This window comes from Aptenodytes patagonicus, unplaced genomic scaffold (genome assembly GCF_965638725.1).
Source record: "Aptenodytes patagonicus unplaced genomic scaffold, bAptPat1.pri.cur scaffold_383, whole genome shotgun sequence".
NCBI classification, from domain to species: domain Eukaryota; kingdom Metazoa; phylum Chordata; class Aves; order Sphenisciformes; family Spheniscidae; genus Aptenodytes; species Aptenodytes patagonicus.
This window is the reverse complement of record NW_027472292.1, coordinates 1-16,821: the sequence shown is the minus strand read 5'-3', so window position 1 is coordinate 16,821 and position 16,821 is coordinate 1. Positions and strand designations below refer to the sequence as shown.

At 76.1% G+C, this 16,821-nt stretch overlaps 1 protein-coding gene and 1 pseudogene across 2 annotated transcripts; one reads left to right on the top strand and one right to left on the bottom strand.

The window, feature by feature from the left end:
• The first annotated feature begins 890 nt into the window (after window positions 1-890).
• Window positions 891-15,332, top strand: LOC143173877 (cytochrome P450 11B, mitochondrial-like). Its single transcript, XM_076364000.1, is given in 12 exon segments — window positions 891-1,108; window positions 2,850-3,002; window positions 8,458-8,657; window positions 10,719-10,847; window positions 10,850-10,924; window positions 11,862-11,983; window positions 13,346-13,438; window positions 13,441-13,535; window positions 14,062-14,140; window positions 14,242-14,394; window positions 14,396-14,434; window positions 15,219-15,332. Coding segments are annotated over 12 exon segments (1,470 nt in total).
• A 488-nt stretch (window positions 15,333-15,820) lies between these two features.
• Window positions 15,821-16,812, bottom strand: LOC143173876 (TBC1 domain family member 20-like; annotated as a pseudogene). Its single transcript, XR_012997813.1, has 4 exons — window positions 16,708-16,812; window positions 16,467-16,608; window positions 16,220-16,393; window positions 15,821-16,093 (listed from the first exon to the last, which is right to left on the bottom strand). The product of XR_012997813.1 is annotated as a TBC1 domain family member 20-like (transcript).
• Window positions 16,813-16,821: the final 9 nt, after the last annotated feature.

Sequence of the window (16,821 nt, the reverse complement as noted above, 5' to 3'; positions counted from 1 at the left end):
TGTGGGGTGCTGTGGGGTGCTGGGTCAGGGTGCTGTGGGGCTGAGTGGGTGCTGTGGGGTGCTGTGGGGTGCTGTGGGGTGCTGTGGGGCTGGGTGGGTGCTGTGGGGTGCTGTGGGGTGCTGTGGGGCTGGGTGGGTGCTGTGGGGTGCTGTGGGGTGCTGTGGGGTGCTGTGGGGCTGGGTGGGTGCTGTGGGGTGCTGTGGGGTGCTGGGTCAGGGTGCTGTGGGGCTGGGTGGGAGCTGTGGGGTGCTGTGGGGTGCTGTGGGGTGCTGGGTCAGGGTGCTGTGGGGCTGGGTGGGTGCTGTGGGGTGCTGTGGGGTGCTGGGTCAGGGTGCTGTGGGGCTGAGTGGGTGCTGTGGGGTGCTGTGGGGTGCTGTGGGGCTGGGTGGGTGCTGGGTCAGGGTGCTGTGGGGTGTTGTAGGGTGCTGCGGGGTGCTGTGGGGCTGGGTGGGTGCTGTGGGGTGCTGGGTCAGGGTGCTGTGGGGCTGGGTGGGTGCTGTGGGGTGCTGTGGGGTGCTGTGGGGTGCTGTGGGGCTGGGTGGGAGCTGTGGGGTGCTGTGGGGTGCTGTGGGGTGCTGTGGGGCTGAGTGGGTGCTGTGGGGTGCTGTGGGGTGCTGTGGGGCTGGGTGGGTGCTGTGGGGTGCTGGGTCAGGGGGCGCAGGGGTGGGCGCACACCTAAGCCGGGGGTGCTCGGGGGGGGGGGGGGGGGGTGTCCCCCATGGCTTGGGGGTGGGGGGTGGGGGGTGTGTGTGTCCCCGTGGGTCCCACACGTCACGGGCGGGGGGGGGCCGCCGCCCCACGTCGGGGCCGACCTTGGCCTTGGGGATATAAGGGGGGGCGGCAGCGGCGGCGGCGGCGGCGTTGGGGGCCCAGACCCAGGCACCGAACCATGAGACCCCGGAGCTGGCTGTGGGGCCGGGGGGGCCGCCGGGCGCTGTGCTCGGGGGGGGCCGGGGGGGTCCCCGGGGCCGTGCAGCCCTACGAGGCCGTTCCCCGGGACGGCCGCAACCGTTGGCTCAACCTCTACCGCGCCTGGCGCAGCGGCGGCTTCCAGGACTTCCACCACCGCATGCAGGGCAGCTTCCACCGCCTCGGACCCATCTACAGGTGGGGGGGGGGGGGGACCCCCCGGCCCCTCCCCCGGTGACCCCACAGGGCGGCGGGACACGGGACACACACACCCCACCCCCCCGGGTTGACCCCGGCCCGTGCCGAGCGTTGCCGGTGCCCCCCGTGGTTGTGGGACCCCCCCAGGTTGGGTGGTCCCGGTTGACCCTGTCCCATTCCGGGGTGTCCCGGTGCCCCCAGAGTGGTGGGACCCCCCTGGGTTGGGTGATCTCGGTTGACCCCGTACCATGCCGGGGGGTCCCAGTGCCCCCCAGGGTGGTGGGACCCCCCCCGGGTTGACCCCGTCCCGTGCCGGGGGGTCCCGGTGCCCCCCAGGGTGGTGGGACCCCCCTGGGTTGGGTGGTCCCGGTTGACCCCGGCCCATGCCGAGCGTTCCCGGTGCCCCCCAGGGTGGTGGGACCCCCCCCTGGGTTGACCCCGTCCCGTGCCGGGGGTCCCGGTGCCCCCCAGGGTGGTGGGACCCCCCCCTGGGTTGACCCCGTCCCGTGCCGGGGGGTCCCGGTGCCCCCCAGGGTGGTGGGACCCCCCCCGGGTTGACCCCGTCCCGTGCCGGGGGGTCCCGGTGCCCCCCAGGGTGGTGGGACCCCCCCCTGGGTTGACCCCGTCCCGTGCCGGGGGGTCCCGGTGCCCCCCAGGGTGGTGGGACCCCCCCCTGGGTTGACCCCGTCCCGTGCCGGGGGGTCCCGGTGCCCCCCAGGGTGGTGGGACCCCCCCCGGGTTGACCCCGTCCCGTGCCGGGGGGTCCCGGTGCCCCCCAGGGTGGTGGGACCCCCCCCTGGGTTGACCCCGTCCCGTGCCGGGGGGTCCCGGTGCCCCCCAGGGTGGTGGGACCCCCCCCTGGGTTGACCCCGTCCTGTGCCGGGGGGTCCTGGTGCCCCCCGTGGTTGTGGGACCCCCCCGGGTTGGGTGGTCCCGGTTGACCCCGTCCCATGCCGAGCGTTCCCGGTGCCCCCCAGGGTGGTGGGACCCCCCCCCGGGTTGACCCCGTCCCATTCCGGGGGGTCCCGGTGCCCCCCAGGGTGGTGGGACCCCCCCTGGGTTGACCCCATCCCGTGCCGGGGGGTCCCGGTGCCCCCCGTGGTTGTGGGCCCCCCCCGGGTTGGGTGGTCCCGGTTGACCCCATCCCATTCTGGGGGTTCCCGGTGCCCCCCATGGTGTCGGGCCCCCCCGGGTTGGGTGGTCCCGGTTGACCCCGTCCCATGCCGGGGTTCCCGGTGCCCCCCATGGTGTCGGGCCCACCCCGGGTTGGGTGGTCCCGGTTGACCCCGTCCCATTCTGGGGGGTCCCGGTGCCCCCCATGGTGTCGGCCCCCCCCCGGGTTGGGTGGTCCCGGTTGACCCCGTCCAATGCCGGGGGTCCCAGTGCCCCCCGGGGTGTCGGGCCCCCCCCGGGTTGGGTGGTCCCAGTTGACCCCGTCCCATTCTGGGGGTTCCCGGTGCCCCCCGGGCTGTCAGGACCCCCCCGGGTTGGGTGGTCCCAGTTGACCCCATCCCATTCTGGGGGTTCCCGGTGCCCCCCAGGGTGTCGGCCCCCCCCGGGTTGGGTGGTCCCGGTTGACCCCATGCCATGCCGGGGTTCCCGGTGCCCCCCGGGGTGTCGGGCCCCCCCCGGGTTGGGTGGTCCCAGTTGACCCTGTCCCATGCCGGGGTTCCCGGTGCCCCCCGGGGTGTCGGGCCCCCCCCGGGTTGGGTGGTCCCGGTTGACGCGGGTGCCCCGGCAGGGAGCGGGTGGGCACCTACGACTGCGTCAACGTGCTGCTCCCGCGGGACGCGGCCCAGCTCTTCCGTGCCGAGGGGGTCTTCCCGCGGCGGATGGGCATCGAGGCCTGGAGCGCCCACCGCCGCCTGCGCAACAAGTGCGGCGTCTTCCTGCTGTAAGGGGCGGCGGGCGTGGGGCAGGGGGGGGTGCCGTGGGGCAGGGGGGTGCCGTGGGGCAGGGAGTGGGGGTGCCGTGGGGCAGGGGGGTGCCGTGGGGCAGGGAGTGGGGGGTGCCGTGGGGCAGGGGGGGTGCCGTGGGGCAGGGGGTGCTGTGGGGCAGGGAGTGGGGGTGCCGTGGGGCAGGGCTGGGGGGGTGCTGTGGGGCAGGGGGGTGCCGTGGGGCAGGGGGTGCCATGGGGCAGGGGGTGCCGTGGGGCAGGGGGGTGCTGTGGGGCAGGGAGTGGGGGTGCTGTGGGGCAGGGAGGGGTGCTGTGGGACAGGGGGTGCCGTGGGGCAGGGGGGTGCCATGGGGCAGGGAGTGGGGGTGCCATGGGGCAAAGGGGGTGCCGTGGGGCAGGGGGGTGCCGTGGGGCAGGGAGGGGTGCCGTGGGGCAGGGGGTGCCGTGGGGCAGGGGGGTGCTGTGGGGCAGGGAGGGGTGCCGTGGGGCAGGGGGGTGCCGTGGGGCAGGGGGGTGCCGTGGGGCAGGGGGTGCTGTGGGGCAGGAGGGTGCTGTGGGGCAGGGAGGGGTGCCGTGGGGCAGGGGGGTGCCGTGGGGCAGGGAGGGGTGCTGTGGGGCAGGGGGGTGCCGTGGGGCAGGGGGGTGCTGTGGGGCAGGGGGGTGCCGTGGGGCAGGGGGTGCTGTGGGGCAGGGGGGTGCCGTGGGGGCGGGGGTGCTGTGGGGCAGGGAGTGGGGGTGCTGTGGGGCAGGGAGGGGTGCTGTGGGGCAGGGAGTGGGGGTGCTGTGCGGCAGGGGGTGCTGTGGGGCAGGGAGGGGTGCCGTGGGGCAGGGAGGGGTGCTGTGGGGCAGGGGGGTGCTGTGGGGCAGGGAGGGGTGCCGTGGGGCAGGGAGGGGTGCTGTGGGACAGGGGGGTGCTGTGGGGCAGGGGGGTGCCGTGGGGCAGGGAGTGGGGGTGCTGTGGGGCAGGGGGTGCTGTGGGGCAGGGAGTGGGGGTGCCGTGGGGCAGGGGGGTGCCGTGGGGCAGGGAGGGGTGCCGTGGGGCAGGGGGGTGCCGTGGGGCAGGGAGGGGTGCCGTGGGGCAGGGGGTGCTGTGGGGCAGGGGGTGCTGTGGGGCAGGGAGTGGGGGTGCTGTGGGGCAGGGGGTGCCGTGGGGCAGGGGGGTGCCGTGGGGCAGGGGGTGCTGTGGGGCAGGGAGTGGGGGTGCTGTGGGGCAGGGGGTGCCGTGGGGCAGGGGGGTGCCGTGGGGCAGGGGTGCCGTGGGGCAGGGGGGTGCCGTGGGGCAGGGGGTGCTGTGGGGCAGGGAGTGGGGGTGCTGTGGGGCAGGGGGTGCCGTGGGGCAGGGGGGTGCCGTGGGGCAGGGGGTGCTGTGGGGCAGGGAGTGGGGGTGCTGTGGGGCAGGGGGTGCCGTGGGGCAGGGGGGTGCCGTGGGGCAGGGGGTGCCGTGGGGCAGGGGGGTGCCGTGGGGCAGGGGGTGCTGTGGGGCAGGGAGTGGGGGTGCTGTGGGGCAGGGGTGCCGTGGGGCAGGGGGGTGCCGTGGGGCAGGGGGTGCTGTGGGGCAGGGAGTGGGGGTGCTGTGGGGCAGGGAGGGGTGCTGTGGGGCAGGGAGTGGGGGTGCTGTGCGGCAGGGGGTGCTGTGGGGCAGGGAGGGGTGCCGTGGGGCAGGGAGGGGTGCTGTGGGGCAGGGGGGTGCTGTGGGGCAGGGAGGGGTGCCGTGGGGCAGGGAGGGGTGCTGTGGGACAGGGGGGTGCTGTGGGGCAGGGGGGTGCCGTGGGGCAGGGAGTGGGGGTGCTGTGGGGCAGGGGGGTGCTGTGGGGCAGGGAGTGGGGGTGCCGTGGGGCAGGGGGGTGCCGTGGGGCAGGGAGGGGTGCCGTGGGGCAGGGGGGTGCCGTGGGGCAGGGAGGGGTGCCGTGGGGCAGGGGGTGCTGTGGGGCAGGGGGTGCTGTGGGGCAGGGAGTGGGGGTGCTGTGGGGCAGGGGGGTGCCGTGGGGCAGGGGGTGCTGTGGGGCAGGGAGTGGGGGTGCTGTGGGGCAGGGGGTGCCGTGGGGCAGGGGGGTGCCGTGGGGCAGGGGGTGCTGTGGGGCAGGGAGTGGGGGTGCTGTGGGGCAGGGGGTGCCGTGGGGCAGGGGGGTGCCGTGGGGCAGGGGGTGCTGTGGGGCAGGGAGTGGGGGTGCTGTGGGGCAGGGGGTGCCGTGGGGCAGGGGGTGCCGTGGGGCAGGGGGTGCTGTGGGGCAGGGAGTGGGGGTGCTGTGGGGCAGGGGGTGCCGTGGGGCAGGGGGGTGCCGTGGGGCAGGGGGTGCCGTGGGGCAGGGGGTGCCGTGGGGCAGGGGGTGCTGTGGGGCAGGGAGTGGGGGTGCTGTGGGGCAGGGGGTGCCGTGGGGCAGGGGGGTGCCGTGGGGCAGGGGGTGCTGTGGGGCAGGGAGTGGGGGTGCTGTGGGGCAGGGAGGGGTGCTGTGGGGCAGGGAGTGGGGGTGCTGTGCGGCAGGGGGTGCTGTGGGGCAGGGAGGGGTGCCGTGGGGGCAGGGAGGGGTGCTGTGGGGCAGGGGGGTGCTGTGGGGCAGGGAGGGGTGCCGTGGGGCAGGGAGGGGTGCTGTGGGACAGGGGGGTGCTGTGGGGCAGGGGGGTGCCGTGGGGCAGGGAGTGGGGGTGCTGTGGGGCAGGGGGTGCTGTGGGGCAGGGAGTGGGGGTGCCGTGGGGCAGGGGGGTGCCGTGGGGCAGGGAGGGGTGCCGTGGGGCAGGGGGGTGCCGTGGGGCAGGGAGGGGTGCTGTGGGGCAGGGGGGTGCTGTGGGGCAGGGAGGGGTGCCGTGGGGCAGGGAGGGGTGCTGTGGGGCAGGGGGGTGCTGTGGGGCAGGGAGGGGTGCCGTGGGGCAGGGAGGGGTGCTGTGGGACAGGGGGGTGCTGTGGGGCAGGGGGGTGCCGTGGGGCAGGGAGTGGGGGTGCTGTGGGGCAGGGGGTGCTGTGGGGCAGGGAGTGGGGGTGCTGTGGGGCAGGGGGGTGCTGTGGGGCAGGGGGGTGCCGTGGGGCAGGGGGTGCTGTGGGGCAGGGAGTGGGGGTGCTGTGGGGCAGGGGGGTGCTGTGGGGCAGGGAGTGGGGGTGCCGTGGGGCAGGGGGGTGCTGTGGGGCAGGGGGGTGCCGTGGGGCAGGGGGGTGCCGTGGGGCAGGGGGTGCTGTGGGGCAGGGAGTGGGGGTGCTGTGGGGCAGGGGGTGCTGTGGGGCAGGGAGTGGGGGTGCCGTGGGGCAGGGGGGTGCCGTGGGGCAGGGAGGGGTGCCGTGGGGCAGGGGGGTGCCGTGGGGCAGGGAGGGGTGCTGTGGGGCAGGGGGGTGCTGTGGGGCAGGGAGGGGTGCCGTGGGGCAGGGAGGGGTGCTGTGGGACAGGGGGGTGCTGTGGGGCAGGGGGGTGCCGTGGGGCAGGGGGTGGGGGTGCCGTGGGGCAGGGGGGTGCTGTGGGGCAGGGGGGTGCCGTGGGGCAGGGAGGGGTGCCGTGGGGCAGGGGGGTGCCGTGGGGCAGGGAGGGGTGCTGTGGGGCAGGGGGGGGTGCCGTGGGGCAGGGAGGGGTGCTGTGGGACAGGGGGGTGCCGTGGGGCAGGGAGGGGTGCTGTGGGGCAGGGGGGTGCCGTGGGGCAGGGAGGGGTGCCGTGGGGCAGGGGGGGGTGCCGTGGGGCAGGGAGGGGTGCTGTGGGACAGGGGGGTGCTGTGGGGCAGGGGGTGCCATGGGGCAGGGAGGGGTGCTGTGGGGCAGGGGGGTGCCGTGGGGCAGGGAGGGTGCCGTGGGGCAGGGAGGGGTGCTGTGGGGCAGGGGGGTGCTGTGGGGCAGGGAGGGGTGCTGTGGGGCAGGGGGGTGCCGTGGGGCAGGGAGGGGTGCTGTGGGGCAGGGGGGTGCTGTGGGGCAGGGGGGTGCCATGGGGCAGGGAGGGGTGCCGTGGGGCAGGGAGGGGTGCTGTGGGGCAGGGGGGTGCTGTGGGGCAGGGAGGGGTGCTGTGGGGCAGGGGGTGCCGTGGGGCAGGGAGTGGGGGTGCTGTGGGGCAGGGCTGGGGGGGTGCCGTGGGGCGGGGGGGTGCCGTGGGGCAGGGAGTGGCTGCGCCGTGGGGCAGGGCAGGGTGCAGCGTGGGCACGGGTGGGGAGGCAGCGCAGGCAGCAAAGACAGGGCAGTACAGGCAGCGCGGGCAGGGCAGGCAGCACAGGCAGGGCAGGCAGGGCAGTACAGGCAGCGCGGGCAGGGCAGGCAGGGGAGGCAGCACGGGCAGCACAGTGCAGGCAGAGCAGGCAGCGTGGGCAGGGCAGGCAGGGCGGGCAGTGCAGGCAGCGCAGGCAGCACAGGCAGGACAGGCAGCGCAGACAGTGCAGGCAGCGCAGGCAGGGCGGGCAGTGTGGGCAGCACAGTGCAGGCAGGGCGGGCAGGGCGGGCAGTGCAGGCAGGGCAGGCAGGGCAGGCAGGCGGGCAGTGCAGTGCAGGCAGGGGGGCAGGGAGGGCAGGAATGGGCCGGAACGGGCAGGGCGGGCAGCGCAGCCAGTGCAGGCAGGGCAGCCAGGGCGGGCAGCACGGGGCGGGCAGGAACGGGCAGCACAGGCAGGGCGGGCAGGGTGGGCAGGGCAGTACAGGCAGGGCAGGCAGGGCAGGCAGGGCAGGCAGCACAGGCAGGGTAGGCAGCGCAGGCAGTGCAGGCAGGGCAGTACAGGTAGGACGGGCAGGGCGGGCAGCGCAGGCAGGGCAGGCAGCACAGGGCGGGCAGGAATGGGCCGGAATGGGCAGGGTGGGCAGCACAGTGCAGACAGCGCAGGCAGGGCGGGCAGGGTGGGCAGGGAGTACAGGCAGGGCAGGCAGCGCAGGCAGCGCAGGCAGGGCAGGCAGCGCAGGCAGGGCGGGCAGCGCAGGGCGGGCTGGAACGGGCAGCGCAGGCAGCGCAGGCAGGGCAGGCAGGGCAGCGCAGCCAGTGCAGGCAGGGCAGGCAGCGCAGGGCAGGGCAGGCAGCGCAGGCAGGGCGGGCAGCACAGGCAGTGCAGGCAGGGTGGGCAGTGCAGGCAGGGTGGGCGGCGCAGGGCGGGCAGGGCAGTACAGGCAGGGTGGGCAGGAACGGGCAGGGCAGGCAGGAACAGGCAGCGCAGGCAGCGCGGGCAGGGCGGGCAGGGCAGTGTAGCCAGTGCAGGCAGTGCAGGCAGCGCAGGCAGGGCAGGCAGCGCAGGCAGGGCAGTACAGGCAGGACGGGCAGCGCAGGCAGGGCAGGCAGCACAGGGCGGGCAGGAACGGGCAGCGTAGGCAGCGTGGGCAGGGCGGGCAGGGCAGGCAGTACTGGCAGGGCAGTACAGGCAGGGCAGGCAGTGCAGGCAGCGCGGGCAGGGCGGGCAGCACAGGCGGGCAGCGCAGGCAGGGCAGGCAGGGCAGGCAGTGCGGGCAGGAACGGGCCGGAACGGGCCGGTCTGGGCCGGAACGGGCCGCCTGACGCCGGCGGCGGTCAGGAACGGGCCGGCCTGGCGCTCGGACCGGCTGGCGCTGAACCGGGAGGTGCTGAGCCCGGCCGGCGCCCGCAAGTTCCTGCCGCTGCTGGACGCCGTCGCCCGCGACTTCGCCGCCGCCATGTGCCGCCGCGTGCGGGAGAGCCCCGGGCGCGCCCTCACCCTCGACCTCCACCCCCTCCTCTTCCGATTCACCCTGGAGGGTGCGTGGGGGAGAGACCCCCGCCCGGGAGCCCGGGGGACGGGGGGGGGGGGGACACAGCGGGGACCCCCACCCAGGACGCCCCGCCCGGGACCCCCGGGGATGGGGGGGGGGAGATGACACCCCCTGCCTGGGAGCCCGGGGGACGGGGGGGGGGACACAACGGGGACCCCCACCCAGGACGCCCCACTAGGGAGCCCGGGGGATGGGGGGGACACAACAGGGACCCCCACCCAGGACGCCCCACTAGGGAGCCCGGGGGATGGGGTTGGGGGGGGACACAGCGGGGACCCCCACCCAGGACGCCCCACTAGGGAGCCCGGGGGATGGGGTTGGGGGGGGACACAGCGGGGACCCCCACCCAGGACGCCCCGCCCAGGACCCCCGGGGATGGGGGGGGAGATGACACCCCCTGCCTGGGAGCCCGGGGGACGGGGGACGGGGACACAGCGGGGACCCCACCCAGGACGCCCCACTAGGGAGCCCGGGGGATGGGGTTGGGGGGGGACACAGCGGGGACCCCCACCCAGGACGCCCCGCCCAGGACCCCCGGGCATGGGGGGGGGAGATGACACCCCCTGCCTGGGAGCCCGGGGGGACGGGGGGGGGACACAACAGGGACCCCCACCCAGGACGCCCCACTAGGGAGCCCGGGGGATGGGGTTGGGGGGGACACAGCGGGGACCCCCACCCAGGATGCCCCGCCGGGACCCCCGGGGATGAGGGGGGGGAGATGACACCCCCTGCCTGGGAGCCCGGGGGACGGGGGGGGGGACACAACGGGGACCCCCACCCAGGACGCCCCACTAGGGAGCCCGGGGATGGGGTTGGGGGGGGACACAGCGGGGACCCCCACCCAGGCCCCCCCACTCAGGACCCCAGGGGATGGGGGGGGGGACACACACACAGAGCGGGGACCCCCACCCAGGACGCCCCGCCCAGGACCCCAGGGGGACGAGGGGGACACACACAGTGGGGGCCCCCACTCAGGACCCCGGGGGGGGATGACGAGGATGCAGTGGGGACCCCCACCCAGGCCCCCCCACCCAGGACGCCCCGCCCGGCACCCCAGGGGATGGGGTGGAGGGACACGCAGCGGGGACCCCACCCAGGACACCTCACTAGGGAGCCCGGGGGATGGGGTTGGGGGGGGACACAGTGGGGACCCCCACCCAGGCCCCCCCACTCAGGACCCCAGGGGATGGGGGGGGGGGGACACACACACAGCGGGGACCCCCACCCAGGACGCCCCGCCCAGGACCCCCGGGGATGGGGGGGGGGAGATGACACCCCCTGCCTGGGAGCCCGGGGGACGGGGGGGGACACAGCGGGGACCCCCACCCAGGCCCCCCCACTCAGGACCCCAGGGGATGGGGGGGACACACACACACACAGCGGGGACCCCCACCCAGGACGCCCCGCCCAGGACCCCAGGGGACGGGGTGGGGGGACACGCAGCGGGGACCCCCACCCAGGACACCCCACTCAGGACCCCAGGGGGCGGGGTGGGGGGGCACAGTGGACCCCCAGGACCCCAGAGTGCGGCGACAGTGGGACCCCCACCCAGGACCCTGGGGGGGGGGGGGATGAGGACGCAGCGGGGACCCCCACCCAGGCCCCCCCACCCAGGACCCCAGGGGACTCAGTGGGGACCCCCACCCAGGCCCCCCCACCCAGGACCCCAGGGGACTCAGTGGGGACCCCCACCCAGGCTCCCCCACCCAGGACCCCAGGGACGGGGGGGGACACACACAGTGGGGACCCCCGCCCAGGACCCTGGGGGGGGGGGGATGAGGACGCAGTGGGGACCCCCACCCAGGCCCCCCCACCCAGGACCCCAGGGGACAGGGTGGGGTGGGGTGGGGGGCGCAGTGGGACACCCCGGACCCCAGAGGGGGGTGACAGCGGGACCCCACCCAGGACACGAGGTGGGGGGACGCCAGTGGGACCCCCCAGGACCCCAGGAGAGGGGGTTGGGGGGGGGGGGTGACAAGGCGGGACCCCCCACCCCGGAGTCGGGGTGCTGACTGGGTGCCCCCCCCCCCCCCCCCCCCGGGTGCAGCCAGCAGCTACGCGCTGTACGGGGAGCGGCTGGGGCTGCTGGGGGGGGCGGCGGCGGGGGGGGGGGCGCAGCGCTTCATCGGGGCGGTGGAGACGATGCTGCGGACCACCCTGCCGCTGCTCTTCCTGCCCCCCCCCTGCTGCGCCGCCTGCACCCCCCCCTCTGGCGGGAGCACCTGCGGGCCTGGGACACCATCTTCCAGCACGGTGGGTGCGGGGGGGGGGGGGGGCGGCCACCCTGAGGGACCCCCCCCACCCTGCGGGACCCCCCCATCCTGCGGGAACCCCCACCTTGCGGGACTCCCCCCCCCCCGCGGGACCCCCCCCACCCTGCAGGAACCCCCACCCTGCGGGACCCCCCCACCCTGCGGGACCCCCCCATCCTGCGGGAACCCCCACCTTGCGGGACTCCCCCCCCGCGGGACCCCCCCCACCCTGCAGGAACCCCCCACCCTGCGGGACCCCCCACCCTGCGGGAGCCCCCCCCCCCTGCGGGACCCCCCATCCTGCGGGAACCCCCACCCTGCGGGACCCCCCCACCCTGCGGGACCCCCCCACCCTGCAGGAACCCCCACCCTGCGGGACCCCCCCTCCGCGGGACCCCCCCTACCCTGCAGGGAGCCCCCCACCCTGCGGGATGCCCCCCCCGCGGGTCACCCCGAGCATGGTGGGTGCAGGAGCGGGGGGTGGGGGGGTTGGGGGGGAGGGTGTCTTCTGGGGGGTCCCCCGGGTGGGGGGGGACTCCCAGCCCGGTGGGTGCGGGAGTGGGGGGGGGGCTCCTGGGGTCCCGTGGGGGGGGGGCATCTGGGGTGCCCCCACCCTGCGGGACCCCAAGCCCGGTGGGTGCGGGAGTGGGGGGGGGGGCTCCTGGGGTGCCCCCACCCTGGGGAACCCCAAGCCCGGTGGGTGCGGGAGTGGGGGGGGGGGCTCCTGAGGTCTCCTCCTCCTCCCCCCCCCCCCCCAACCCCGCCCCCCCCCGCAGCAAGGCGGTGGGACGGGGCGGGGGGGGGGGGTGCTCGGGGGGGGGGTAACCCGGCCCCTTTAGGGTGGGGGTCTGGGTGCCCCCCGCCCCGCCGAGGCTGATGCCCCCCCCCCCCCCCCGCCCCCCCGCAGCCGACCAGAGCATCCAGCGCATCTGCCGGAGTTCTGCCGGGGGGGCCGGGGGGGTACGGGGGGATCATGGCCGAGCTGCTGCTGCAGGGCCGGCTGCCCCTCGACTCCGTCAAGGCCAATGTCACCGAGTTCACCGCCGGCGGCGTCGACACCGTGGGTGGGGGGGGGGGGGGCGGGGGGGCGGGGGGGGGGCGGGGGGCTGCTGGGGGGGGGGGGTCCTCGCGGTCCTGGGGTAAGGGGGTCACTTGGGGGGGAAGTCCCGGGGGGGGGGGGGGAAGGTCTGGGGGGGGCGGGGGGTGCTGGGGTGGGGGGGGGTCCTCGCGGTCCTGGGGTAAGGGGGGTCACTTGGGGGGGAAGTCCCGGGGGGGGGTGGGGGGTGGGGGGGTGCTGGGGGGGGGGTGTGTCCTCGTGGTCCTGGGGTAAGGGGGGTCACTTGGGGGGGAAGTCCCGGGGGGGGGGGGGGGGAAGGTCTGGGGGGGGCGGGGGGGGGGGGGTTGGGGGGGTGCTGGGGTGGGGGGGGGTCCTCGCGGTCCTGGGGTAAGGGGGTCACTTGGGGGGAAGTCCCGGGGGGGGGGGGGGAAGGTCTGGGGGGGCGGGGGGGTGCTGGGGTGGGGGGGGGTCCTCGCGGTCCTGGGGTAAGGGGGGTCACTTGGGGGGGAAGTCCCGGGGGGGGGTGGGGGGTGGGGGGGTGCTGGGGGGGGGTGTGTCCTCGTGGTCCTGGGGTAAGGGGGGTCACTTGGGGGGGAAGTCCCGGGGGGGGGGGGGGGGGGCGTGCGCTAGTTGGGGGGGGGACCCGGGGGGGTCAGGGTGTGGGTTTTGGGGGTGTGTGTGGGGGGGTGTGGTTAGGGTGGGGGGTCCCGAGAACGGGGGGGGGGGTCCGGGGGGGGTCCCGAGATCGGGGGGTGTGTGTGTGTGGGTGTGTCTCGGGGGGGTGTGGTCAGGGTGGAGGTCCCGAGATCGGGGGGGCGGGGGGATCCCCCGGGGGTCCCGGGGGGGGGTCCGGGGGAGGTCCCGGGCGGTCAGTTGGGGGGGTCCCGGGGGGGGGGGTGTCAGTGTGGGGGTGTCCCGGGGTGGTCAGTGGGGGGGTCCCAGGGGGGTCAGTGGGGGGGTGGTCAGTGGGGGGGTCCCGGGGGGGGTGGTCAGTGGGGGGGGTGGTCAGTGGGGGGGTCCCGGGGGGGGGTCCCGGGGGGGGTCAGTGGGGGGGTGGTCAGTGGGGGGGTGGTCAGTGGGGGGGTCCCGGGGGGGGTCAGTGGGGTGGTCAGTGGGGGGGTCCCGGGGGGGGGTCCCGGGGGGGGGTCAGTGGGGGGGTGGTCAGTGGGGGGGTCCCGGGGGGGGTCAGTGGGGTGGTCAGTGGGGGGGGTCAGTGGGGGGGGTGGTCAGTGGGGGGGTCCCGGGGGATGGTCAGTGGGGGGGTGGTCAGTGGGGGGGTCCCGGGGGGGGGTCCCGGGGGGTGGTCAGTGGGGGGGTGGTCAGTGGGGGGGGTCGCTCAGGCGGTGCCCCCCCCCCCCCCCCCAGACGGCGATGCCGCTGCTGTTCACGCTGTTCGAGCTGGGGCGGAACCCGGGGGTGCAGCGGGCGCTGCGGGCCGAGCTGCGGGGCGGCGGGGGGGGGTGGCGGGGGGGGCGGCGGGGGGGGGGGCCCGCCCGCTGCCCGCGCTCCTGGGCGCGCTCCCGCTGCTGCGCGCCGCCATCAAGGAGACCCTGCGGTGGGTCCGGGGGGGGGGGGGACGGGGGGGACGGACGGACTGGGGGGGCACTGGGGGGGCACTGGAGTCCGGGGACTGGGGGGCGCTGGGGGGGCTGGGGACGGGGGGGGACGACTGGGGGGCAGTGGGGGGCACAGGGGACTGGGGGGACTGGGGGCACTGGGGGGTCTGGGGACTGGGGGGGCGACCGGGGGGCTGGGGGGTACTGGGGGGCTGGGGGGGCGCAATGGGGGGCGCGGGGGACTGGGGGCCCTGGGGGGTCTGGGGACGGACTGGGGGGGGCTGGGGGGCAGTGGGGGGCATGGGGGGCTGGGGACTGGAGGGGCTGGTGACTGGGGGGGGTCCGGGGGGCACTGGGGGGGGCTGGGGGGCTTCTTGAAGGCATGCCCCCCCCCCCGAGTGGGGCCCTGGAGGGGTTGGGGGGGCGGTACTGGGGGACCTGGGATTCCCTGGGGATGCTGGGGGGGGAGGGGCACCCCGTGGGGGACCCCCCCGCCCCCCTAATCCCGACCCCCCCCCCCCCCAGACTGTACCCGGTGGGCATCACGGTGCAGCGCTACCCCGCCAAGGACGTGGTGCTCCACAACTACCGCGTGCCGGCGGGGGTGAGCGCGGGGGGTACCGGGGTGGGGATACCGGGGGGGGGGTTACCGGGGGTCCCGGTGCTGAGACACACCCACCCCCCCCCCCACACCCCCCCCGGCAGACGCTGTGCCAGGTGGCCCTGTACGCCATGGGCCGCAGCCCGGACGTCTTCCCCCACCCCGAGCGCTACGACCCCTCCCGTTGGCTCGGCAAGGACGACACCAGCTTCAAGGCGTTGGCCTTCGGCTTCGGCGCCCGCCAGTGCATCGGCCGCCCGCCTCGCCGAGGCCGAGATGATGCTCTTTCTCGTGCACGTGAGTGGGGACCCCCCCCCAGCGTGCCCCACCCCCAGCGGCCGGGGGTCCTGGGACCCCCCCACGGTTGGCTTGGCTTGACCCAGCGTCTTGGTTTGACCCCATGGCATCTTGCCTTGACCCAATGACGTCTTGGCTTGACCCCATGGCATCTTGGCTTGACCCAACGTCTTGCCTTGACCCAATGACGTCTTGCTTTGACCCAATGACGTCTTGGCTTGACCCAACGTCTTGCCTTGACCCAATGACGTCTTGCTTTGACCCAATGACGTCTTGGCTTGACCCAACGTCTTGCCTTGACCCAATGACGTCTTGGCTTGACCCAATGATGTCTTGGCTTGACCCAATGACGTCTTGGCTTGACCCAACGTCTTGCCTTGATCCAATGACGTCTTGCCTTGACCCAATGACGTCTTGGCTTGACCCAACATCTTGCCTTGACCCAATGACGTCTTGGCTTGACCCAACGTCTTGCCTTGACCCAACGACGTCTTGGCTTGACCCAACGACGTCTTGGCTTGACCCAACATCTTGCCTTGACCCAACGACGTCTTGGCTTGACCCAACGACGTCTTGGCTTGACCCAACGTCTTGCCTTGACCCAACGACGTCTTGGCTTGACCCAACGACGTCTTGGCTTGACCCAACGACATCTTGGCTTGACCCAACATCTTGCCTTGACCCAACGACGTCTTGGCTTGACCCAACGACGTCTTGGCTTGACCCAACGTCTTGCCTTGACCCAATGACGTCTTGGCTTGACGCACGTCTTGGCTCCCACCAGGTCTTGAGCAACTTCACCATCGAGGCGGTGTCCACCGAGGACATCCGCACGGTCTTCCGCTTCATCCTCATGCCCGAGAAGTCGCCCCTGCTCACCTTCCGGACCCTCGACTGAGCCGGGGGGGGTCCCCGGGGGGGGGGGGTGGTGGTGGTGGTGTCTCAACCCCGGGTGCCACCCCCCAGGGTCCCCCCCGCGCGGGGGACACGGTGGGAAGAGCTGCGGGGATGGGGCGGCGGGGCAGGACCCCACGGTCCCCGTGGTCCCCAAAGCGTGGCGGGAGATGGCATGCAAATCACATGCAAATGAGCTGCCGCAGGGGCTGAGGGAGCAGAGCAGGCAGGGGACCCCAGACCCCCAATAAAATCTTCTTGCAGGCGCAGGGCTGGCCTCGTCTGGGGGGACGGGGGACGGGGGGGGGACGACAGCGGATCCCACAGGGCGGTGGGCCCCGCCCCCACCCAGGACACCCCCAAAAACAGGGCGGGGGGGGAGGGGGGGGAGGGGGAAGCTGCACAGAGACGCCTCCAAAAGAGCCTTTATTGAAAGCCGGCCCCGGGCCGGGGAGCCCAGCGCCGGCCGGGGCCCACGGGCTGCTCCCGGCGCCGGCGTCCCCGGGGGGGTCTAGAAGAGCCGGAGCAGGAACTCGGGCCCCCAGTCGAGCGCGGTGTGGGTGACGGCCAGCGCCACGGCCCCCAGGGTGGCCGACAGCCCCCAGACGGCCACCTTCACCAGCGGGGTTGCGACCGGCGGCGGGCAGGGAGACGGCGGCATCGCCCCCCGCCCCGGCCGGTTCCCGGCGTCGCCGGCGCAGGACGGCGTCGGGGCGCTGGTGGGAGGCGGCGTGCTGGAAGGCGCCGAAGGACTGGATGGCGATGCTGCGGCGGGGAGAAAGGGGGGGGACGGGGACGGGACACACACCCACCGGCTCAGCCCTGGGGATTTGGGCTGGGGTTGGGGGGGGGGTGCGCCCGCCGGCGCCCGGTGGGGGGGCCCCCCCTCACCTCTGGCGGTGCCGCCGGGCCAGGCGGGCGTGCGGGTGACGTCGGAAAAAGCTCCTGCGCCCGCAGCACCAGGCGCTCGTAGGGGAGATCGCGGGGGATGCGGGAGAGGAGCTGGTGGAGGCTGGGCATGTCGCAGGGGGCACCCAGCACCTCCTCCTCCCGGTGCAGGACCACCTACCGAGGGCAGCCGGCACCTTAGGGACCCCCAACCCGGGGTGGGTGGGGTGGGTGGGGGTCCCGCACCTACCGCGGCGGCGAAGTAGACGGGCATGAGGGGGTGGGAGGCGAGGAAGAAGTCGTAGAGGCGAAGGGTGCGGTGGAAGTCGGGGAGGACGTGGCCGTACCAGGTGAGGAGCCAGCTGAGGGCGAAGAGGGTGCCCACCTCCGCCCTGGCGGCGCCCGGGGGGGGGCGGTGAGGGGTGGGGGGGGGTGTGGGGGGGTGGGTGTGCACACCCCCCCCCCCCCCCCACCCCGCCGCCATCCCCTACCTCCGCATGAAGTCGTGGAGCCGGGGGCTCTCGCGCTGCAGCAGCGGCGTCAGGTAGTCGAGGAGGCGCTGGGGTGCTGCCCAGCGTGGGGGCCAAGAAGTCCCTGGGGGGGGG